Consider the following 21,477-nt stretch of genomic DNA (forward strand, 5'->3'; position numbering starts at 1 on the left):
ACACACAGCTGGAGCACACAGCTGGAGCACACAGCTGGAACACACAGCTGGAACACACAGCTGGAGCACACAGCTGGAGCACACAGCTGGAACACACAGCTGGAACACACAGCTGGGCACAGCTGGAACACACAGCTGGAGCACACAGCTGGAGCACACAGCTGGAACACACAGCTGGGCACAGCTGGAACACACAGCTGGAGCACACAGCTGGAGCACACAGCTGGAACACACAGCTGGAACACACAGCTGGAACACACAGCTGGAGCACACAGCTGGAACACACAGCTGCCTCCCTCAGCCCCGCTGTCCTGGCCCTCCCACCCCACCACCGTGTCCCTCCCTCCAGCTGTCCCCCTGCCGTGTCCCCTCCAGCCACAGCCCGAGTCCCTCCTGTGCTGAGCCGGAGCCCAGCGAGGGGGAGAGCAACACACCGAGGAGAACCTCTGCCCTAAGAGAGCTTGTCTGCAGTAAAAGTCCTGCTTTTGCCCATTTCTGGATGGTTTTGCCCCAGTTCTTGTGGTGAGGGATAACTCAGAGGCAGTTTCACTAAGATTGGCTTTCCCCCAGACATCCTGGCTCTTGTGCCTCACCTCGTGTAACCTCACACGGCTCTGGACCCCTCGGGCCGGGGGCTCCCGGGCTGAGCACGTCCTGGTAGCTCCCTTTGCAGGGACACAGGGACAGGGAGGCACCAGCAAGGCTGGGGCAGGTTCTTGGTGCATTTCTGCTGCATGCCACCCCCAGCCCCCAGCAGTGTTACCCAGGACCCGCATTCCAGACCCCGGAGATTTCCTGTGAAATTAAAGCAATACGGTGAAAGGCTCCAAGTCAATTAAAACATGTTTGTATGAGAAGTGGGGCACGTGTTGGGATTCTTGGGGCAGTCCTGGGCAGGGCCAGAAGCTGGACACCATGGGCCTTGTAGGTCCTTTTTCAGGAACAATTTCCCCATGGAAAGGGAGCTCAGGCCTTGGCAGGGGCTGCCCAGGGAGCTTTGCAGTGCCCATCCCTGGAGGTGCCCAAGGAAGGGCTGGACGTGGCACTCAGGGCTCTGGGCTGGGGACAAGGTGGGCATCGGGCACAGCTGGGACTCCCTGGGCTGGGGGGGCTTCTCCAGCACCAGGATCCAGGGATTCTGTCCCTTTCAGCTCAGGATATTCCATGTTTCTATGATTACATGGCATGAAAGCCAAGCTGGAGCAGTCAGAGCAAGGGGTGCTCCACACCTCCTGGAGTCAGACCTAGAAAATACCAAGGCTTAGATCTGGATCCTGAAATGAGAGAACTTTGTTAGGGCCAGAGAAGAATTCATTTAACCTCAGCTGCATTTCCCCTGATTGTTACAGCAGAGAAAAAAAAATAGGAATATCTTTGTGCTGAGAGCAGAGTGCCTCACGCTGAAGGAAACAACTCTCCTCATGGGGATGGCATCCAGCTCTCTGCTCTAAAATTCCAGCCTGCCTGGAGTCTCCCCTGTGGAGCCCCCACACCTCTGCTGCCTGTGGTGCCTCCCAGTATCCCTGTCCCTGCTAAGGAAAAAACTGCATTTCCAGAAATTCTTTTCTACTACGTTCAGGCAACAACCAGTCCCAGCCAGGGAAAGTTGTACAAATTGTGCTGATTCAGATGCACTTGTTGCTGCATTACTCAGATTCGTCCCTGACCACATCCTGAATGGGTTTAGAGCAGCTGCTCTGCCCCTTTCCCTAAAGGCTGGGAGCATCTGGCTTTGCTCTGCTGCTCTGGGCACCCTGTGCCAGGGCCTGCCCACCCTGCCAGGGAACAATTCCTGCCCAAGATCCCAAGATCCAGCCCTGCCCTCTGCCACTGGCAGCCATTCCCTGGCTCCTGGCCCTGCAGCCCTTGGCCCCAGTCCCTCTCCAGTTTCTCCAGGGGCTGCTGGTGTCCCCTGCAGCCCCAAGCACGGGGCTGAGGCCAGCCCTCCCTGGGATCTGTGTGCTGCTGGGGAATCACCTCCACCTCCGAGCTCATGCCAGGCACCAGGCTAATGCCACAGCCAAAGGGGCCAGTGGGCTGCCTGGAGCTGATGTGTCCATTTAGAGTGGCTGCAAAAGGCCATGGCCACGCCAGACTCTCCTCATGCAGAGACAAGAGCCTAATCCGATTAAGTGCCTGATCCACCTGCTGTTATTCCTTTGCTATTGTGTCCATCTGAAGGGATTTAGAGGTTAAAGAGCTGCTGTGGGGATAAAACCAACCATTAAAGGGATCAATACAGGAGAGCAGCATGGAATGGGCCTGTCTGAATGAAAATTACTTTTGCCTCCCTCCTGTTTCCTCAGCCTTCCTCCTTCCCCCTCAGCTCTTTATGGCCATCATCAGCCATCCATGGAAAGTCACCCTGCTCCCACACCAGTAAAACCAGCCCCTGATGGGTCACAGCACGGGTCCAGGCCTGCAGGCTTCTCACCACAAGCCAAGCCTTTGCCTGTTTTCAACAGACTCCAGAAACCCAGAATTTATTAACCACATTTAAAAAATAATATCAGTGCTGCAGTTAACACTCTCCTCCAGCCTCTGGGTTTGATGTTGTCCTCCCTGTCCCAGGCTCACCATCCTGCTGCCCCTCCCTGAGTTTTTCCCTGCTGCTGGTTCAGATGCAGCAGAAAAGCATCATTATCCTTTCCCTTTTAAAGTTCAGCCTTGCAGAGCTGAAAATGAATCTCCTGTCAGAGAGGAGGCGAGTGCATTGCTGAGAATGGCCCCAGATGTAGCCTGGGTTTTAATTTCAATGCCAGGCAATTCAGGCTACAGAGAAGTAATAAATGCAGAGGCCACTGAGGCCATTTATTGTCATCCCCAGCTGGGCGAGCAGCTGCCAGCCAGCTCACGTGATGGGAATGTCTGCCTGGGAATTCAGGGCTGCACACATTCCATTGCACTCCCTGGAGCTCTGTAGGATGGATTTGGACAACTTCTGGAGTCCTCAGATCTCTTCAGAAGCACGGGTGTGTCTTGTCTCTGCTCTGTAGGTGAGGAGCTCAGCCAGCACCGGGCTCCTGACGATACCTTTATCTGCCCCACACAGCCCCTGGCCGGGCTATCAGAGCCTGCCTGGGGCTGCTGAAGGGGCCTCTCCCACCACCCAGAAATGGAAAAAATTAATAATGTCTTACAGAACCCTGTGGTGAGGAGCTAAAATGTGACTACAGATGTGAATGCCCCAGTGGGATCAGGGTGATGGGCTCGTGCCCCTGTGTCTCCAATGAGATCCCAGAATGCCAGACTGGTTTGGCTTGGGAGGGACCTTAAACCCCATCCGGTGCCAGCCCTGCCATGGCAGGGACACCTCCCACTGTCCCAGGAGCTCCCAATGTCCAGCCTGGCCTTGGGCACTGCCAGGGATCCAGGGGCAGCCCCAGCTGCTCTGGCAATTCCATCCCAGCCCCTGCCCACCCTGCCAGGGAACAATTCCTGCCCAAGATCCCAAGATCCAGCCCTGCCCTCTGCCACTGGCAGCCATTCCCTGGCTCCTATTTCTGCCTCCCCATGTAAAAAGTTCCTCTCCAGCCTTCTCAGATCAATGGTCCAGTATCAGTCTGTAACTGGAAGATTTCAGAGGTCTGGATGAGGTTTCTTAAACTGCCCATAGACAGACGCAAAGCCACAGATCCAAAGAATCGTGGAATGGTTTGGGTTGGATAATCACCAGTTCCAGCTCCCTGCTATGGGCAGGGACACATTCTACCAGACCAGGTTGCTCCATCCAGCCTGGTCTGGATGCCTGACACCTCAAGCATCCTGGCTTTGCCTTTCTGAGCATGGGAGCACAGCTTCCCTGGAGGCCTGGAAGGCAGGAGAGCAGCTGTGCAGGTGACAGCCAGAGTCCAGGTGTGCCTGTAGCCACACCTTGGCCCGGGGGATGTTGCTGATGGGGCTGTGACACGGCAGGGTCCTGCTGTCCTTGTGCACGGCTTTTAATTCCCAGCAGGGAGAGATCACTGAAGGGCTCACGGACAGAGCAGAGGAGCCTGCTCACAGCTGCAGCCCACCCTGGCAGCCCACACAGGTGTTCCTGGAAACCTGGAGCTGAGGGGGTGACCTCTGCTTCACTGCCACCATCCCTGCAAGCGTCCCAGGCCCGGCTGGACTGGGCTTGGAGCAACCTGGGATAGTGGAGGGTGCCTGTGGCACACGGAACAAGATGAGCTTTAAAGTCCTTTCCAACCCAGACTATCCCATGACTCTAAAGCCCCTCTCTGAGGGATCTGTGCCTGTTGCAGGGATGGGTGGCATGTCCATGCCTGTGGTGAACAGGCAGCCAGGGCCCAAGGAGAGGGAGATAAGAGCTCCTGTATCCTGGGCTGGCCTGTTAAGGGCTCACAGGGCTTTTCTTGATGACACAGCTCACTGCAGTGACCACTGCCCGGCCAGCCCCTGGCTGGGACCCCCGCCCGGCCCAGCCAATGGCCCCGCTGGAGGGGCCGGGCAGCGCCGGGACAGGGGATAAAAACCCGGCAGGGTCTGGGCTCAGCTCCAGGCTCTGTGTCCAGCCCAGCAAAGCCACCACCATGGTGCACTGGTCAGCCGAGGAGAAGCAGCTCATCACCAGCATCTGGGCCAAGCTCAGCATGGAGGAGTGCGGTGCTGAGGCTCTGGCCAGGTGGGTCCGGCTCGGGAACCCGCCCCGCTCACCTGCACGGGGAAACCGCCCCAGTCAGGGGGCTTTAACCACCTGCTTCCCCCTGTGTCTCTCCCCAGGCTGCTGATCGTCTACCCCTGGACCCAGAGGTTCTTCTCTAACTTCGGGAACCTGTCCAGCCCCACGGCCATCATCGGTAACCCCAAGGTGCGTGCCCACGGCAAGAAGGTGCTCACCTCCTTCGGGGAGGCCATCAAGAACCTGGACAACCTCAAGGGCACCTACTCCAAGCTGTCCGAGCTGCACTGCGACAAGCTGCACGTGGACCCCGAGAACTTCAGGGTGAGCTGTCCTTGGAGCCTCTGTTCCTCCTTCCTCAGAGCACCTCAGTGCCCGGGGGGTTTCAAACAGGCGTCAATAACTTGTGTTATTGGGTTCAGTTAGCAAACAGGACATGGCTGGCTGGAGTGGGCACTGGGGGACAGGGGAAGGCTGGGAATTCAATCATGCAGGGCAATACCAGGCTCTGGACTGCAGGGACAAATTTGGTGACAAACACAGAGAGATTCTCTAGAAGTCTGGGGGCCTGTGCAGGCACGGCTGGAGAAAAGGAGCAGGATGTTGGCCTCTGCTTCAGCCTCTGCTTCAGCCTGGTTTTGGGGAGGTAGAAGGTGGACCTCGCACTGACCCTCAGCTGAAGGAGGTGTGGGGATTCACAGCAGGAAAAGGCAAGGCAGAAAAAAGTCTAGCAGCTGGCAAATGTGAGGGGAAGCAGAGATGGAGCAGGTGGATGCTTGAGTCCAGGGCCAGCACGGGGCTCTTGTCCTGCAGCTGACAGAGCTTCCCTGGCCACAGCCCCGGGACCCTCTGGGGGCTGGGGTCCCCTGGTGCCGGGGGGCTGTGCAGGGTGAGGGGGGCCGGCACCTGCTGACCTGATTTCCCTTTTGCCTTCCCCTCTTCAGCTCCTGGGGGACATCCTGGTCATCGTTCTGGCCACACACCTCGCCAAGGACTTCACCCCCGCCTGCCAGGCCACGTGGCAGAAGCTGGTCGGGGTGGTGGCCCATGCCCTGGCCCACAAGTACCACTAAAGCCTCGGGAGGCATCTGTGTCTGTGACAGGCAATAAAAACTACATTTTCTGCAATTCTTTGTGTTCTGTGTCTCTGTGGGCCCTGGGCCTCTCCTCCTGGGATATTTGCAAGGATATAAATTCATAGAGATTCACTGATTAGGCAGAAATTTACACCTCCATAGTTTGCTACTGATGTATTAAATTGATCAAAAGTAGTTTCTGCATCAGTGATGGAAACTGGTGCATCCTGATCAGAGTTTGATATCTGGAATGTGTAAGATCCCAAGAGCAGGGGATGAGGGCAGCTTTCAGATAGGATGGGCTAGAGCCTTTTTTTACTCATTTTGGCTTAATGGAAGCACATCTTTTCACTGGAATTGAAAGTTTCTATGTAGGCATCTCCATTTCAGCAATGTTTCCAGGAACAGCCTAAAAAGCAACAAGGAAAGACAGGCATGTTAGTGTCTCAAACGGTGAAACCCTTGCTTTGCATGATTTAGGAATGAATATTCTGCCTTTCTGCTGATAGAGCAGGGATTTGCATTTAACCCCTCTATCCTGCACAGCCAGGCAGGTCCAGCCCTGCCGGCAGCACCAAGGGGGAAAAGAATCAGGAAAAAAGCCCAAAATCTGAACCCAGCTTCCCTGTAGCACAGCTTCTCCTTTCACCCAGCAAATGGGCGTTTCAGCAGGACTGCAGGAGGTCAGACCATTCTCAGCATTCCAGTTCAAAGCCTTGGAATTTTCCAGCAACACAGAGCTGGATGGTGGGGGCACCCAGCAGCACCCCCAGGCCTGTTGGGGTGTCCAGGGCTGGGTCCCTGGTTGGGGGCCGTGACTTTTCATCTCAGTGTCCACATCCTGACCTTTGTGCTGCCCCTCTCCTGCATGTCCCGGTGGTGACAGGAGCACGTCCTGCTGGCTGGGCTGTGCCTGGCTGCTCCTGCTGCCCAGGGACAGGGGGTGCTGCCAGGGGGCCCGTGTCCCACCCTGCCAGTGACAGTCCTCCCTCTCTGGTGTGACGGAGCAAAGTTACAAATACCACCAGCCCACCTGACCCAAAACAGGTCAGGAGAGCACAGGAGAGCCCTGGATGCAGGATGTCCCTGGATCCCTGGCAGTGCCCAAGGCCAGGCTGGACATTGGGAGCTCCTGGGACAGTGGGAGGTGTCCCTGCCATGGCTGGGGTGGCTCTGGGTGGGCTCTGAGGTCCTTTCCAACCCAAACCCTTCTGGGATTTTAAACCAGGAGCAAAGACACCCTCAGGACCTGCTGGCTTAAGACACAAGGCCCTGCATATTCTGGAGGAGAGTGGAGGCTGGCCTGGCTCCAGAGCAGAGCTGGGCACAGCTGCCACTGCTGCTGATAAGGGCTCTGTAAAGCTTGGCGGGGACACTGCTGCAATCAGGGACCAAGAAACTCTGCTTGGGGCAGAAGGGCCCTCACTGGAGCTGCCTCTGGCCCTGGTTGGGATGGTTTGTCTCTGAAAGGGAAGGTTCTTGTCCGTGGAAGGGGCCAAGACTCGAGCAGCCTGGTCTGGCAGAAGGTTCCCTGCCTGTGGCAGGGGGGTGGAATGAGATGATCTTGATGATCCCTTCCAACCTAAACCATTCCATGAACCTGTGATTCCAGGAGCTGGGAGATCTTCCACCCACACCACAGGGAACACCCAGCTGGAAGAATGCTTGAGGGAAGGGTCCTGAGCATGATGAAATCCATCCCAGGCTGAGAGCAGGGCCTGCTTTCCTGTCTGGGGACCAGCTGGGAATAAGCTGTCAGGTGTTGCTGGGTTGCACTGGGCAAAAGGAGATTTCCTTTTGACTCTGCAGACTCAGAACGAGCTACAGGAGCTGTCCCTGCTCAGCACGTTGGGATGAACATTTCCCCTCCCAGCCAGTGTCCAGAGAGCTCCCTGAGCCGGCAGTCCCTGTGCTGGCAGCTCCAAAACCTCCCAGCCACGCTGCTGCCTCCAGGGCATTTAAAATCATACTTCAAATTAACTCTTTCTTATAAAAACAAATGAAGCACCAGGGTGAGCCCAAGGCTGGGACTGTCTGGGCTGTGCTTGCCTTTGGTTTTTTCCAGGTCTCACAGGGTCCAGGACTTCTCAGAGCTGGTGCAGTCCTGACCAGGCTCACCCTGCCACCCTCGCAGGCACTTGGGGGCTGTATCTGCCTCAGTGGGGCTGATGGTGCCATGGACCAGTGGCCACTGCTGCAAACAGCCTCTGGGCTAGCCCAGAACAGCATATGTCCTTAAGATTTCTCCATGGCTCAATAATCTTCAAATTCAGAAGCCCTTGGAATTCTTTCTCGTGGAGTTTAAAGTCATGTTTGTGGCTAATGTCTGCGGGTAAGTGCCCCGGGGCACTAAGGCAGTGCCGGCGAGGCTCTCTGGATGCCCAGGGAAGCTGAGGCTGCCCTGGCAGTGCCCAAGGCCAGGCTGGAGCAGCCTGGGACAGTGGAAGGTGTCCCTGCCCATGGCAGGGGGTGGCACTGGATGAGCTTTAAGGTCTGGGGTTCCATGATTCCATGTGCAAAGCACCTTGAGGGGTTCACTTGGCAGGAGGGGATGGCGTTCCCCAGGCGGGTGCCAGTGGCACCCTGGGGTCCCCAGGGCTGGAGCCGCAGCTCCACCTGTGCTCGTGGCCGAGGTGATGCTTGTCCACTCCGAGACAGAGGGGGAAGGGGCCTCTCTCCCCCTTGGACAGCCTCCAAAGCCGCTATCTTTGCTCGTGCAGCCCCGCTCCCTCCCCAGCCCCGAGCCGTGGCTCCGTGGGCTGAGATTAGGCCAAGCCGTGTATAAAAATCCGCGGGGCAGCCTCGGGACCACGTCCATCGCTCAGGGCAGCCCCTCTGCTCACACCATGGTGGACTGGACAGCCGAGGAGAAGCAGCTCATCACCGGCCTCTGGGCCAAGGTCAACGTGGCCGAGTGCGGTGCCGAGGCCCTGGCCAGGTGGGTCCGGCTCGGGAACCTGCTGCCTGCACGGGGAAACCTCTCCCTGGAACATCTGTGTCTCTATGTCTGTTTGTGTCCCTCCATCTCTCCCCAGGCTGCTGATCGTCTACCCCTGGACCCAGAGGTTCTTCTCTAACTTCGGGAACCTGTCCAGCCCCACGGCCATCCTTGGTAACCCCAAGGTGCAGGCCCACGGCAAGAAGGTGCTCACCTCCTTCGGGGAGGCCATCAAGAACCTGGACAGCATCAAGAAATGCTTTGCTCAGCTGAGCAAACTCCACTGCGACAAGCTGCACGTGGACCCCGAGAACTTCAGGGTGAGCCATGCTCAGCTCCAGCCTGAGGTTCCTGCTGAAGCTCTGGAGGTGCTTCGGGGGTCTCAGAGGGGTCTGACTGTCAGTGAGACCTCGAGAGAAACCCTGGGGCTGCCTGAGAGCCTGGGGGGGATAGGGGCAGGGGAGGGGACGGGACAGTCATGTTTGGGGGAACAAAGAGGAGTTTTGGGGCTGGGGTCTGTGAGAGGAGGCAGCCAGGCAGCTGAACGGGGAGAAATGCAGAGACAAACGTGTCCCGGTCAGAAGGAACTTCTTGGAGCAGCCAGAAGGGAAGGAACTGAGATGGGATTTAGAGGGAAGAGCTGAGCTTGGCTGTGAGGGAGTGGTTAAACTCCACGCACAGGAGTTTAAAGGAAAAACTTAGAGAGTTTTTAAGTTTTTTAAGAAAGGAAAAAGAAGGGAAGGGGAAAAAAGAAGGGAAAAAAAGCACAGCCAGTTTGGCAGGAGGGTTCTGAGCCCGGGGGCAGCCAGGGTGGGTAGGGATGGAAAAGGAAGGGGTCAACCCAGTAGAAGGTGAGGGAGGATAGTGCAGAGCAGGCGAGGGAAGGTGCTGGGGGAAGGATCCAGCACACCCAGGGACCCCGGCACGTGCCAGAGCAGGAGCTGTGCCAGGAGCCCGGTGCCCTGCACGGGGCCGGGATAAATCCACCCCTTGCTTTGCTGTGACGTCCCCAGAGACCGCAGCGGGGCTGGGGAGGGACGTGGGGCAGCACCAGCTGACAGCTTCTTCTCCCTCCACTGCCAGCTCCTGGGTGACATCCTCATCATCGTCCTGGCTGCCAACTACGGCAAGGACTTCTCCCCCGCCTGCCAGGCCGCCTGGCAGAAGGTGGTCCGTGTGGTGGCCCACGCGCTGGCCCACGAGTACCACTGAGCTCCTGGGAGCCCTCCTGCCTGGAGACCCTCCTGGGGAGTCCTCCTCGGGTTCTGCTGGCCTCTGACCTCCAAATAAACACCAGCTGCTCCAGCCACCAGGAGATGTCTGGCTCTTTGTGGGAATGGGGATGGAGGGACAGCGGGGCTGGGGGAGCTCGCAAACATGGGATAACACGAGCCACGATCTTGTCCAAGTGAAACTTGTCTAAGGTGGAGATCCCAGGGGAATGTTCAGGACAAAACCCTAATAAACACCACAAAATACAAACAGAAAGACTCTGGCACTTTTTGGACACATTAGGTAACATTGCTTGGTTTAATGTTTTAGGACTTTCACAAAGTGAGTGGAGTGGAACTGTACAAAAGTGTGGAGAAGTGCCAGGGAGATTGGGGCCATGGCTCGTAACTTCCTGCATGTGGCCTTCTCTTGGCGTGGGGGTTTTTAAAGTCACTCTTAGATTAGCAAAGGCAGAATGTAACAGACACGGTTGGATGGGATTTGGACAAAACCTGGGCTACTGGAAGCTGTCCCTGCCCGTGGCAGGGCATGGGACTGGATGAGATTTAAGGTCCCTTCCAGCCCAAACCAGTCTAGGATCCTGTGATTCCTTGAAACACCAGTGTTGGCTGCAGAGGGCTGGGGAACAGTGTCACCCCCAGCCTGACCCCTATCCTTTCGCCAAGCCCCCTCCTGCAGGAGCAGGAACACAAACACTTTGCTCCAAGGTCATCCAGACCCCACCAGGGCATTCCTGTGCCCCATGAGCTCCATCCCTGTCCCCTGCACGCCACCTCCCGCCTCCAGCTGGGCGCAGGAGCAGAATATCAGCCCCAGGAGTCCCGGCTGCCTCTCCCACTTCTCAGGAACACCACTGATCACCGAGCTGTGGAACCCCTGGGTCAGGCACTGTCTCAGGCTGCACATCTGTGCAGATGATTTTTCTTCCTGGAAAGGGAGCTCAGGCCTTGGCAGGGGCTGCCCAGGGAGCTTTGCAGTGCCCATCCCTGGAGGTGCCCAAGGAAGGGCTGGACGTGGCACTCAGGGCTCTGGGCTGGGGACAAGGTGGGCATCGGGCACAGCTGGGACTCCCTGGGCTGCGAGGGCTTTTCCAACACCAGGGATCCTGGGATTCTGTGGGATCCCAGTAATCCCAGTCTTCCCAGCTCTCCTCATGCCCTGTGAGCCAGCTCCCTGCACTTGGTTTGCCCTGGGTTATAAGCTCTCCTTTCCAGGACCTTTGCCAAGAGGATCTTTGAGACAGGAGCTCCCTCTTGTCTGCAAGGCCTTGCCGTGCTTTTAGCAGTGTCATCCTGAAGTTAATCAAACTCTTAAAGAGCTGACGGGAGAGCAGAGGCAGTGCCCAAAGCCTCACAGGTCCTGCAAGAAGAGGAGAAGGAGAAACTGGTGAATTCAGAGAGCCCAAGAGCCCCAAGTCCGCAGCTGCTGCCTCATGGGGGGGCACCATCCAAGGGGCTCCCCTTGGATCCTCTGCTGGGACTCTGTGTGGAGATAAAGCCACCCTGCAGCAGGGCTGCAAATCAGAGGCCGGGAGGGCGGGTGGCCAGCCCAGCCCAGCGCTGGATCTGGGCACCTTGCCCTGGGGCCCCACCCTGATGCTGGCTCCCCTCCCTGGGGCGCCAGGCTGGGCCCCCCAGCCCAGCCAATGGAGGGGCGCTCGGGGGAGAGGAGGGGCGCGGCGCAGCGCATAAAAGCGGGGCGGGAGAGCGGCTGCCCAGCGTGCCATCCTTCGGGAGCAAGAGCCCAGACTTCCTCCGCAGCCGCCACACGACCCACCTGCCAGCACCATGGTGCAGTGGACAGCCGAGGAGAAGCAGCTCATCACCGGCCTCTGGGGGAAGGTCAATGTCGCCGAGTGCGGTGCCGAGGCCCTGGCCAGGTAGGTCCAGCTCCGGGAACCTGCTGCCTGCACGGGGAAACCTCTCCTGTCACGGGAGCGTCGGTGTGACCGAGTCTGTGTCTCTCCCCAGGCTGCTGATCGTCTACCCCTGGACCCAGAGGTTCTTCTCTAACTTCGGGAACCTGTCCAGCCCCACGGCCATCATCGGTAACCCCAAGGTGCAGGCCCACGGCAAGAAGGTGCTCACCTCCTTCGGGGATGCCGTCAAGAACCTGGACAGCATCAAGAACACCTTCTCCCAGCTGTCCGAGCTGCACTGCGACAAGCTGCACGTGGACCCCGAGAACTTCAGGGTGAGCTGTGCCCTGAGCTCCCCATTGCAGCGTCTCCCCTAAGCCTGAGCCCAGGGCAGGAGGGAAGGGGCTGGGGGCTGCCGTGGGGGGATGCAGGGGGACAGAGGGAAGGGATGTGGTGCAGCCTGCTGGGAAGGCAGAGGGGTGGCAGGGGCTGCGGGAGGGGGACGGGAAGGGGAGGACGTGGTGTCAGCGAGGGAATGGAGAACAAAGTGAAAGCAGCTGTTGAGCAGGAAGAGGTTTGAGCCGGGGGGAGAAGGAGCAAGAGCAAAGTCTGGCACAGAGGAGGACAGAGAGATGAGTGAGGAGCAGGAGGTAGCGGCTGGATGCCAAAAGCCAAAGAGGATCTACCGAGAGAGAACTTTGGCTGAAGGTATCTCAGTGGGGAATTAACCCCACTGTTTGTCCCTGGGCTGGGGCTGGCAGGAATCCCCTGGGCCAGCATGAGCTCGCTGTTTGTGCCAGGGCTCTGTAGGGCCAAGTGCTGGATCCTGCTGTGCCGGGAGCTCGGCTGGGTCTTCTGCTCGAGAGAAACTCCAAAACAAAGCCAGAAGGGACAAAGAAAAATTTAGTCCAAAAAACCCTGAATAATTTTTAGTTACTCTTCCCAAGTTTAAGGTGCATCTTAAGAAGGAGCTGGGGGAGGTTTTTAAGACTGCAGATTTCCCGGAGGCTTCCCTGGCTGTAATGTGAGCGCTCGTGTGGGGACGTACAGGGCATTGCTAACCTGCTCGTGTCCCCACAGCTCCTGGGTGACATCCTGATCATCGTCCTGGCCGCCCACTTCGGCAAGGATTTCACTCCCGACTGCCAGGCCGCCTGGCAGAAGCTGGTGCGCGTGGTTGCCCACGCTCTGGCCCGCAAGTACCACTGAAGAGCCGCAGGAGCGGCCGGCGGCGCCCGCGGAGCCCACGGAGCCCACGGAGCGCGCTGCCAGCCCGAGCCAACAGCTTCTAACAGCCAAATAAAGCTCATCCTGTGAAGTCTCGTCTGCGTCTGAGTGTCCCTGGGGGGATGGAGGGCTTGGGGGCACGGCTGGCTGGGCCGTCAGCCTCAGCAGGGTCACGGAAAGCACCCCTGCCTTTGTTCTGGGTGGTTTTGTTGGTTTGTGTGGGATTTGCCTCTGGAAATTGTGCTTTCAGGATGCTGGCTTGATAAAGTCCTGCCACCCCCGGGGTCACACACCGGGGACTTTGCACGGAGGAACTGCTCAGAATTTTACTGTAGAACCTGCATGTCTCTCTTAGACGAGGGAAACTTAGAGGATTCATATTTTTCTGAGGGGAAGATAAACAAATTGAAGACTTTCATCTACTCTGGCTCATCCCTGGCATAAAACCTACCCAAAATCAGCTGAGTCACACAGGCCCAGCAGCCAGCTGGGTGGGGGCAGCTTTGAGATAAACATTTTGCTATCAAGGCCTGTCCAGACTTTGTTTATTCGTGTCCCTCCCACCCTGCACCACCCACTCTGCAATTTGGGGGGGCCCTATTCTGCCAAGAGCAGCGACTTAATTTCCTGGATGAGAGTCCTGGGTGGGTTTAGGTGTCTGCAGAGCAGGGCTTTCGGGCAGGGTTTGTTCTTGGCATGGGAAGCACATCTGAGCAGAGCATGACGCGGCAGAAGCTCGGCTGGAAGGATGCGCTCGCTTCTAAGGGAGAGCATCGGGCAAAGCTGTTCATCCCAGCATTTCTGGCACCCAGCCTGCACCGTGCTCTGTCTCTGCCTCACCCACATCTCTGGGCACTCCAGTCCCTGCCCCTGACGCACTGGAAGGTGTTAGAAGCGCCTGTGAGCCATAAATGCCCTTTCTCAGTCACGACGCCCAAAGACAGAGGCATTCTGTCCCTGCTGCCGAGGTACACACTGGGAAGGAGAAGATTCACAGCAAATCCCAAAGGATTTCTCTCCCTGCAGGGAGACTGGGCAGGCTCAGCGTCACCAAACCCCCAGATATTTCATGACTTTTCATAGGCTTCCTGACTATGAACATGATTGTTCATGGACTTCAGGCAGAAATGAGTGAACTGTTTGAATAAGCAGGACTCATCCTGCAAGCGAGGTGTCTGGGGGTAGGAAGGGCAGCAGAGCTGGAGAGGGACTGGGGCCAAGGGCTGCAGGGCCAGGAGCCAGGGAATGGCTGCCAGTGGCAGAGGGCAGGGCTGGATCTTGGGATCTTGGGCAGGAATTGTTCCCTGGCAGGGTGGGCAGGGGCTGGGATGGAATTGCCAGAGCAGCTGGGGCTGCCCCTGGATCCCTGGCAGTGCCCAAGGCCAGGCTGGACATTGGGAGCTCCTGGGACAGTGGGAGGTGTCCCTGCCATGGCAAGGCTGGGAATGGGTGGGATTTGAGGTCCTTCCATCCCAACCCATTCCATCATTCCAGATCCTACAACCTGAGCAGATCTCCAAGGTTCTGGCATTCCCTGCACCAGGGCGGGAGCAGCCCTCACTGGTGCTGCCTTCACTCCCATCTCCATTCCCAGCTGGGATGACACCCTGCTCCAAGTGCCCCCAGCACAGAAATCCTGTGGGATCTCCTCTCCCCATGCTGCTTTTCCTGCTCCCATTCCTGGTGCCAGAACATCCCTGTGGGCAGCACCCAGCTCCTGGTGGGGCTGGTGGGGGGCTGCAGGAGGGTGGGTGCTGGTGGCAGCCTGGCAGCCTTTTCCCTGCACATCCCCTCTTCCTGCCTGGGCCAGGCTGAGCCCAACTTGATTTGTCATGGTGCTCCAGCCCCCAGCTGTGGGAACTGGATTTTCTGGAGAAAAGGCAGATGTAAGCAAATCTAATGAAGATTATCCTTTCCTAATTCACTAAAAAAAAAGTCTACAATTAGCATGGGAAAAAGATATTGTCAGGCTGGAGATCTCCCTTGCTATTTGCTTTCTTTTAATTGCTTTTCCTGCCGTATTTTCAGTGCAAAAGACACTTAGCAGGAGATGGTCCCTGGAGGAAGTGCTGATGTGTGAGAGGAGCTTGGTTATCCCCGTGGCTCTGCTGCAGCCTGCTCAGCCCAGTCTGACAGGACTCAGCAGCTCTTCCTTAGCCCAGCCCAAACCCTCTGGAAAACAGCAGGAAAACAGTGCACTGACCCTGGCACCTTGGGATTAAAACCTCTGCGCTGATTTCCGCAGGAATGGTGTTTCTTGGGGCTCTATGCAGAAAACAAAAGAGGAAATCTCCCCAGGGCATTGCTGCGGGACAGGGTGCTTCACCCCTGGCACACTCCAGGGCGTGTCAGGGGAACCCAAACATCTCCAGGAGAGGGGGAGTGTGGAACTTGGCAGGTTCAGGAGAGGCTCCCCCGCACACTGGACATCCCTGAGCTTTTGATGTTTTTAGAGCCCACAGCAGAACCTGCAGCAACAAACCTGGTGTTCCAACTCGTTTCACTGCTCTTTTTGGAAGTGGCTGATGGCAGCAGGAATGGGCTGATACTGTCTCATCCTGTCCCAGCCAAGGGGACACCACTGGGTGGGCCTTGCCCAGCATGGGTGAGCTTTAAGGTCCCTCCAAACCTTTATTTAAGGTCGTTCCAACCCAAAAGCATTCTGAGCTTCTGTCTTTTAGGATATCTTGAATTGGAAAGGACCAACCCTGATAGCTGAAGTCCAGCTGTGATTCTTCTGCTTCAAAAGGCACAAATGAACCAAGGGGGTCAAGTTCTGTTCCAGGAGAAGGATAATGGGGCTAATGCAGGTTTTGGCTGCAGAGCCTGAGCATCCTCTGAGCAGCTGCAGCACACTCCTGGTGGTGCAAGGACTCCTCGGGCAGGGCAGGGTCCTGCAGGTTTTGCTGACTTCAGACCCCTCTGAGATCGTGGCTCTGCTTTGGCCCAAACGTTCACCACTCCATGGACACCAGGCAGAGCCCGGTGTTCGAAGAGCTGGGACACGAGGCTCAGAGCTCACAGCTCAGACCCTGAGCCCCTGCCCGTGGCCAGTGCTGATGGATCATTGCTGGGGCTCCTGCAGGGGCCCGTGCTGGAGCGTGGAAGGACCACCCTCACCGAGGGGATGGGATAAAGCTCTGGAGCTCGGGATAACCAGAGGTCCCTTCTCAGGTGCCAGCCCCTCCTGCTCCCCCGGTGTTCTTGTTGTCCAGGAACAGCCTCAAGGGCACCTGCTCCCCTTTGTCCGAGCTCATGGACCCCGAGAAGTTCAGGGTTGTGTCTGCAGCCCCAGCCCTGCCCTGGGCTGTGTGGGAGAGCCAGACCTCGCTGTTCCTCTCTCCAGGGACACGTTCTTGGGCTGGTGGGGAAGCATCCCTGTGCAGTACCCAGGAGGGGTGATGGTTTGTGCAGTGACTTTCTCCCCTAAAATGCCCTGTTTTTAGTGCCAGCCCAGCACAGGGGAGGGCAGCTATGGAGAGATAGTTACCTGGAGGAGATCTGGCTGGGGAACAGCCCCAGGGGAAGGAAGGTGCAGCCTGGGCTGCAGGAGTGGGAGCAGAGGGAAGCTCAGCAGGGCATTTCAGGAAACCCAAGCTCCCTCAGCAAGAGAGGCAGAACCAAGGAGCAGGGTCCTGCCTTGCCCAGCACGGGGCATCCACACTTCCCCCTTCTCCAAAACTTTTAATTCAAAAAGGATCATTCTCTTCACTTATGTCTAAAGACAAAAAGAAAAAAAATTAGTGTTTTTCAGGGTGGGTTTCAGGCCAAATCCAAATGCTTTTGGGAAAGGGGGGAATAGTTCAAGGTTCCTTCTGGTTGTGTTTTATTTTATTTTATTTCTAGGAATGAAACAAATATTGTTTCCCAAAACCCAGAGGTGTCTGTGGAAATACTGAGGATTCTGTTGTGGCAGGGAGCAGGGAGTGAGCCGTGCCCGTAACCAGGGGCGGAGGAGGAGGAGGGTGCGGTGCATGACAGCCCTTCCAGGAGGGCAATTCCGCCTCGGGGAGAGGTCGGGGAGGAAACCTGTGGGCTGCAGGTGGTGTCTGGGGGGACAGGAAGGAGAGGGACCGGGGAGGGGGAAAATCTGCAGCAGGAAACCAGGAAGACATAAAGAGACGCTGTTTGGAGCCGAAGGGCACAGGAGGGTGGCAGAGGGGGTTCCAGTGCCAGCAGAGCCTTGGTGCCAGCGGGTCCGGCAGCTCAGCCCCAGCCGGGATCCCCGAGCAGCTCTGGCTCCTCTCCAGCTCCAGCTCCGTGGGACATCCCCGTGCTCATCCCTGTGCTCATCCCCCTGTTCATCCCCCTGTTCATCCCCCTGCTCATCCCCCTGCTCATCCCCCCTGTCCATCCCCCTGTCCATCCCCCTGCTCATCCCCCTGCTCATCCCCCTGTTCATCCCCCTGTTCATCCCCGTGCTCATCCCCCTGCTCATCCCCCTGCTCATCCCCCTGCTCATCCCCCTGTCCATCCCCCTGCTCATCCCCCTGCTCATCCCCCTGCTCATCCCCCTGTTCATCCCCCTGCTCATCCCCGTGCTCATCCCCCTGCTCATCCCCCTGTTCATCCCCCTGCTCATCCCCCTGCTCATCCCCCCTGCTCATCCCCGTGCTCATCCCCCTGCTCATCCCCCCTGTTCATCATCCCCCTGCTCATCCCCCTGTTCATCCCCCTGTCCATCCCCCTGCTCATCCCCCTGCTCATCCCCCTGCTCATCCCCCTGCTCATCCCCCCTGTTCATCCCCGTGCTCATCCCCCTGCTCATCCCCCTGCTCATCCCCCTGCTCATCCCCCTGCTCATCCCCCTGCTCATCCCCCTGCTCATCCCCGTGCTCATCCCCCTGCTCATCCCCCTGCTCATCCCCCTGCTCATCCCCCTGCTCATCCCCCTGCTCATCCCCCTGCTCATCCCCCTGCTCATCCCCCTGCTCATCCCCCTGCTCATCCCCCTGCTCATCCCCCTGCTCATCCCCCTGTCCATCCCCCTGCTCATCCCCGTGCTCATCCCCCTGCTCATCCCCCTGCTCATCCCCCTGTTCATCCCCGCGTCCCACCCGGGCCGGGATCTCAGCCCTGCTCGCCCAGCAGAGCCTGGCGGCTGCGGTGGCTCCCAGGAACCCCTGAACAGCCCGGGGCGGTGCCCCCGAGCGACCCCGACCCCAAATAAACCCGTCTGTCGGCTCAGTGTGTCCGTCAGTGTGTGCGTCAGCGTATGTGTCCGCGTGTGTGTCAGTGTGTCCGTCTGTCAGCGTGTCCGTCAGTGTGTCAGTGTGTGTGTCCGTGTGTCCGTGTGTCCGTCTGTCAGTGTGTCAGTCCGTGTGTCAGTGTGTGTGTCCGTGTGTCAGTGTGTGTGTGTGTGTGTCAGTGTGTGTGTCAGTGTGTCAGTGTGTCAGTGTGTGTGTGTGTGTGTCAGTGTGTGTGTCCGTGTGTGTGTCAGTGTGTCAGTGTGTCAGTGTGTGTGTCCGTGTGTCAGTGTGTGTGTCCGTGTGTGTGTCCGTGTGTCCGTCTGTCAGTGTGTGTGTCAGTGTGTGTGTCCGTCTGTCAGTGTGTGTGTCCATGTTGGGCACCGCGGGGCTGGGGCTGTCCTGGGAGCGCGGTTCCATCCGCTGGGACAGCCCGGGATTCCCGAGCTCTCCCGGCTCTCTGGTACAGGATTCCCGAGCTCTCTGGTACAGGATTCCCGAGCTCTCTGGTACAGGATTCCCGAGCTCTCTGGTGCGGGATTCCCGAGCTCTCTGGTGCGGGATTCCCGAGCTCTCTGGTACGGGATTCCCGAGCTCTCTGGTACGGGATTCCCGAGCTCTCTGGTACGGGATTCCCGAGCTCTCCCGGCTCTCTGGTACGGGATTCCCGAGCTCTCTGGTGCGGGATTCCCGAGCTCTCCCGGCTCTCTGGTACGGGATTCCCGAGCTCTCTGGTGCAGGATTCCCGAGCTCTCTGGTGCGGGATTCCCGAGCTCTCTGGTGCGGGATTCCCGAGCTCTCTGGTGCGGGATTCCCGAGCTCTCCCGGCTCTCTGGTACGGGATTCCCGAGCTCTCTGGTGCGGGATTCCCGAGCTCTCTGGTACGGGATTCCCGAGCTCTCCCGGCTCTCTGGTGCGGGATTCCCGAGCTCTCTGGTACGGGATTCCCGAGCTCTCCCGGCTCTCTGGTACGGGATTCCCGAGCTCTCCCGGCTCTCTGGTGCGGGATTCCCGAGCTCTCTGGTGCGGGATTCCCGAGCTCTCCCGGCTCTCTGGTACGGGATTCCCGAGCTCTCTGGTGCGGGATTCCCGAGCTCTCTGGTACGGGATTCCCGAGCTCTCTGGTACGGGATTCCCGAGCTCTCCCGGCTCTCTGGTACGGGATTCCCGAGCTCTCCCGGCTCTCTGGTACGGGATTCCCGAGCTCTCTGGTGCGGGATTCCCGAGCTCTCCCGGCTCTCTCCTGCGGGGCCGCCGAGGTTCAGGGGCTGGCGGACACTCGGTGGGACGGGCTGACCCCCGGGAGGGCCCTGGGAACGGAATCGTGAATCACGAAATATCCTGAGTGGGACAGAACCCAAAAGAATCATCAAGTCCAGCTCCTGGCTGTGCACAGAACAACCCCAAAATCCCACCATGTGCTTGGAGCACAAAATTCCCTGATCAAGGTGCTGCTGCCCCCAAGGAACTGGGTCCTACTCCTGGTACCTGATCCAGGAGAAAGGCTTTGAACTCAGACCCCTGGGAGCTCTGAAGGTGCTGGAGAGGGACTGGGGCCAAGGGCCAGGAGCCAGGGAATGGCTGCCAGTGGCAGAGGGCAGGGCTGGATCTTGGGATCTTGGGCAGGAATTGTTCCCTGGCAGGGTGGGCAGGGGCTGGGATGGAATTGCCAGAGCAGCTGGGGCTGCCCCTGGATCCCTGGCAGTGCCCAAGGCCAGGCTGGACATTGGGAGCTCCTGGGACAGTGGGAGGTGTCCCTGCCATGGCAGGGGTGGGAATGGGTAGGCTCTGAGGTCCCTTCCCACCCAAACCAGTCTGATTTTCGTGCTGGGCTCCAGGAGGAGAGGTGCCAGCTCCCAGTGGCTGAGGAATCCAAGCACAGATCACAACTGTGATTTCTATAATTTAACACAATTCTCAATGACTTTTCCTACCCATTTTGCCAAAGAGCAATCCTCCTCTCCTGAATTCTGCTCATCACTCTCTGCTGTTGTTGTGGACATTTCCTTCCTTTCTTTCCCAGGCAGCTCATTCATCAAAGTTTTGTGATGCTGTGGGAGAACAATCCATCATCCTGCTGGGGTGAACTTCCCTCCCTTCCAGAGCTCCATGGAGCACTTCTGAGGGACTCAGGAGTTTTCCATCTTTTCTAAATCAGACCCGAATCAAATCTGTGCTGATTGCAACTCCCAGCATCTTTCAAAGAGTTCTTATTCAGATGTTAATCAGGAGCAGGTGAACCAGGGGACTATCAGGTGTAATTATTTTTATCTGGCCTTATCTCCACACTTAGCAAAATTGCTGGAGCAGAAAGTCCCCAGTTCACTTCTTAGCACAAGCCAAAAATACTCTTTGAGCAGCTCTGTGCTGCCCCTGCCGGGGTTATTTTTCATGTATTTATAGGCACGATTTTACACCTCTCCAGGGACCTCTCAGGAGTGGCAGCAGCGTCTCGGAGCATTTCAGGAGCCCGAGCTGCAGGGGCTGGACTGCAATGACAGCCTCGGCTGCCCTGGGATGTGTCTGTGGGTCTGACACTGCTGGAGGGAGGGGGACTGACAGGGAACTTGCTCTGATGTTTAAAAGATGCTCCGTTGCTTTTGAGAGTTAAATAAAGATGTTTTCCCCAGGAACTGAGCGGGAATTCCTGACTTGCCTAAAGAATCTCACAGGGACTGTTTCAGGCAGTTTTTGATGCCGTGTCACGTCTCAGAGATATTTGGACAGAAAATCTCTTTGCCTGTGCAGAAAGGGATCCTTGCAGATTTCCGAGGGTGGCCTTGATGCACATGGCCAAGGTGAGAGTGCGGGGACGAGCCCAGCCCTCCGTGCTCCCTTCCCCTTGTGCAGGGGCTGCCTGGAACAGAATCACAACTTTTTCCTTCTCTGCCACAATCTGATGTCATGGCAACTGCAGCAGTGCCGCAAAGCCCCTCAGAAACAGCGTGTGGATGTTAAAAGACTTCTGATCCCTTGGTGACTTCGGAGAAAGGAAGGTTGGGAACCCCAGAGGGACCTGTCAGAGCTGATTTGCCTCATCTTCCCTTTGTTCCGCCCCCTTGCCTCCTCCCCGCTCTGTCAGCGCCTTTCTAGCCCGAATTCTCTGCGGCAGAGAGGCAGACACGGGCAGGAGCCGCATTTCTGAGCTGAGGCTCTCTTTCCTACCTGGAGTGCAGGAGCCTCAGCTCCTGTCCCCCTGGGAGCAGGGGGGATCCTCCCAAGGATCCCTGGCACCCCCTGAGCTCCGAGCCCGGAGCCCTCTGCTGTCGGACTCTGCTGGCCGCGGTTTATCGCTTCTCCCTCAGCCTTTCCTTGCCAGGGCAGGTGAGAGCTGC

At 57.8% G+C, this 21,477-nt stretch overlaps 4 protein-coding genes across 5 annotated transcripts; 3 read left to right on the top strand and 1 right to left on the bottom strand.

Moving 5' to 3' along the window:
- The first annotated feature begins 1,989 nt into the window (after positions 1 to 1,989).
- LOC148184754 (hemoglobin subunit rho) lies at positions 1,990 to 5,752 on the top strand. Its single transcript, XM_088051048.1, has 3 exons — positions 1,990 to 4,627; positions 4,726 to 4,948; positions 5,569 to 5,752. The coding sequence occupies exons 1-3, from the start codon at positions 4,362 to 4,364 to the stop codon at positions 5,695 to 5,697; spliced, it is 618 nt and encodes a 205-aa protein (XP_087907174.1). The 5' UTR covers positions 1,990 to 4,361; the 3' UTR covers positions 5,698 to 5,752.
- Positions 5,753 to 8,505: 2,753 nt separating this feature from the next.
- Positions 8,506 to 9,855, top strand: LOC102102951 (hemoglobin subunit beta-like). The gene is made up of 3 exons (XM_005526591.3): positions 8,506 to 8,638; positions 8,736 to 8,958; positions 9,722 to 9,855. Exons 1-3 carry the CDS (start codon positions 8,547 to 8,549, stop codon positions 9,848 to 9,850), a joined length of 444 nt encoding a protein of 147 aa, XP_005526648.1. The 5' UTR covers positions 8,506 to 8,546; the 3' UTR covers positions 9,851 to 9,855.
- Positions 9,856 to 11,576: 1,721 nt separating this feature from the next.
- Positions 11,577 to 13,047, top strand: LOC102102761 (hemoglobin subunit beta). The gene is made up of 3 exons (XM_005526590.3): positions 11,577 to 11,750; positions 11,842 to 12,064; positions 12,810 to 13,047. Exons 1-3 carry the CDS (start codon positions 11,659 to 11,661, stop codon positions 12,936 to 12,938), a joined length of 444 nt encoding a protein of 147 aa, XP_005526647.2. The 5' UTR covers positions 11,577 to 11,658; the 3' UTR covers positions 12,939 to 13,047.
- Positions 13,048 to 18,024: 4,977 nt separating this feature from the next.
- On the bottom strand, positions 18,025 to 20,413 carry LOC148184755 (uncharacterized). 2 transcript variants are annotated; one of them, XM_088051042.1, is made up of 2 exons: positions 20,077 to 20,413; positions 18,025 to 19,452 (listed from the first exon to the last, which is right to left on the bottom strand). In XM_088051042.1, the coding sequence occupies exons 1-2, from the start codon at positions 20,078 to 20,080 to the stop codon at positions 18,401 to 18,403; spliced, it is 1,056 nt and encodes a 351-aa protein (XP_087907168.1). In that variant the 5' UTR covers positions 20,081 to 20,413; the 3' UTR covers positions 18,025 to 18,400. The 2 variants fall into 2 exon arrangements, with proteins under 2 accessions (XP_087907168.1, XP_087907167.1); XM_088051041.1 differs by having other exon boundaries at positions 18,025 to 19,483.
- Between the last annotated feature and the right edge of the window lie 1,064 nt (positions 20,414 to 21,477).

This window comes from Pseudopodoces humilis, chromosome 2, assembly GCF_049639895.1.
Source record: "Pseudopodoces humilis isolate 2021_Gansu_Grassland_sample_001 chromosome 2, ASM4963989v1, whole genome shotgun sequence".
Classification (NCBI taxonomy): domain Eukaryota; kingdom Metazoa; phylum Chordata; class Aves; order Passeriformes; family Paridae; genus Pseudopodoces; species Pseudopodoces humilis.

Bases quoted from the DNA above. Each gene is read 5' to 3' on its own strand.
- LOC148184754 (XM_088051048.1), top strand. From the start codon at position 4,362: ATGACACAGCTCACTGCAGTGACCACTGCCCGGCCAGCCCCTGGCTGG. The intron at 4,628-4,725 runs GTGGGTCCGGCT...GTCTCTCCCCAG, and splicing joins GGTGCTGAGGCTCTGGCCAG to GCTGCTGATCGTCTACCCCT. The intron at 4,949-5,568 runs GTGAGCTGTCCT...TCCCCTCTTCAG, and splicing joins TGGACCCCGAGAACTTCAGG to CTCCTGGGGGACATCCTGGT.
- LOC102102951 (XM_005526591.3), top strand. From the start codon at position 8,547: ATGGTGGACTGGACAGCCGAGGAGAAGCAGCTCATCACCGGCCTCTGG. The intron at 8,639-8,735 runs GTGGGTCCGGCT...ATCTCTCCCCAG, and splicing joins GGTGCCGAGGCCCTGGCCAG to GCTGCTGATCGTCTACCCCT. The intron at 8,959-9,721 runs GTGAGCCATGCT...CTCCACTGCCAG, and splicing joins TGGACCCCGAGAACTTCAGG to CTCCTGGGTGACATCCTCAT.
- LOC102102761 (XM_005526590.3), top strand. From the start codon at position 11,659: ATGGTGCAGTGGACAGCCGAGGAGAAGCAGCTCATCACCGGCCTCTGG. The intron at 11,751-11,841 runs GTAGGTCCAGCT...GTCTCTCCCCAG, and splicing joins GGTGCCGAGGCCCTGGCCAG to GCTGCTGATCGTCTACCCCT. The intron at 12,065-12,809 runs GTGAGCTGTGCC...GTGTCCCCACAG, and splicing joins TGGACCCCGAGAACTTCAGG to CTCCTGGGTGACATCCTGAT.
- LOC148184755 (XM_088051041.1), bottom strand. From the start codon at position 20,174: ATGAGCTGCCTGGGAAAGAAAGGAAGGAAATGTCCACAACAACAGCAG. The intron at 19,484-20,076 runs GTAGGAAAAGTC...TGTCCCACTCAG, and splicing joins ATTGCTCTTTGGCAAAATGG to GATATTTCGTGATTCACGAT.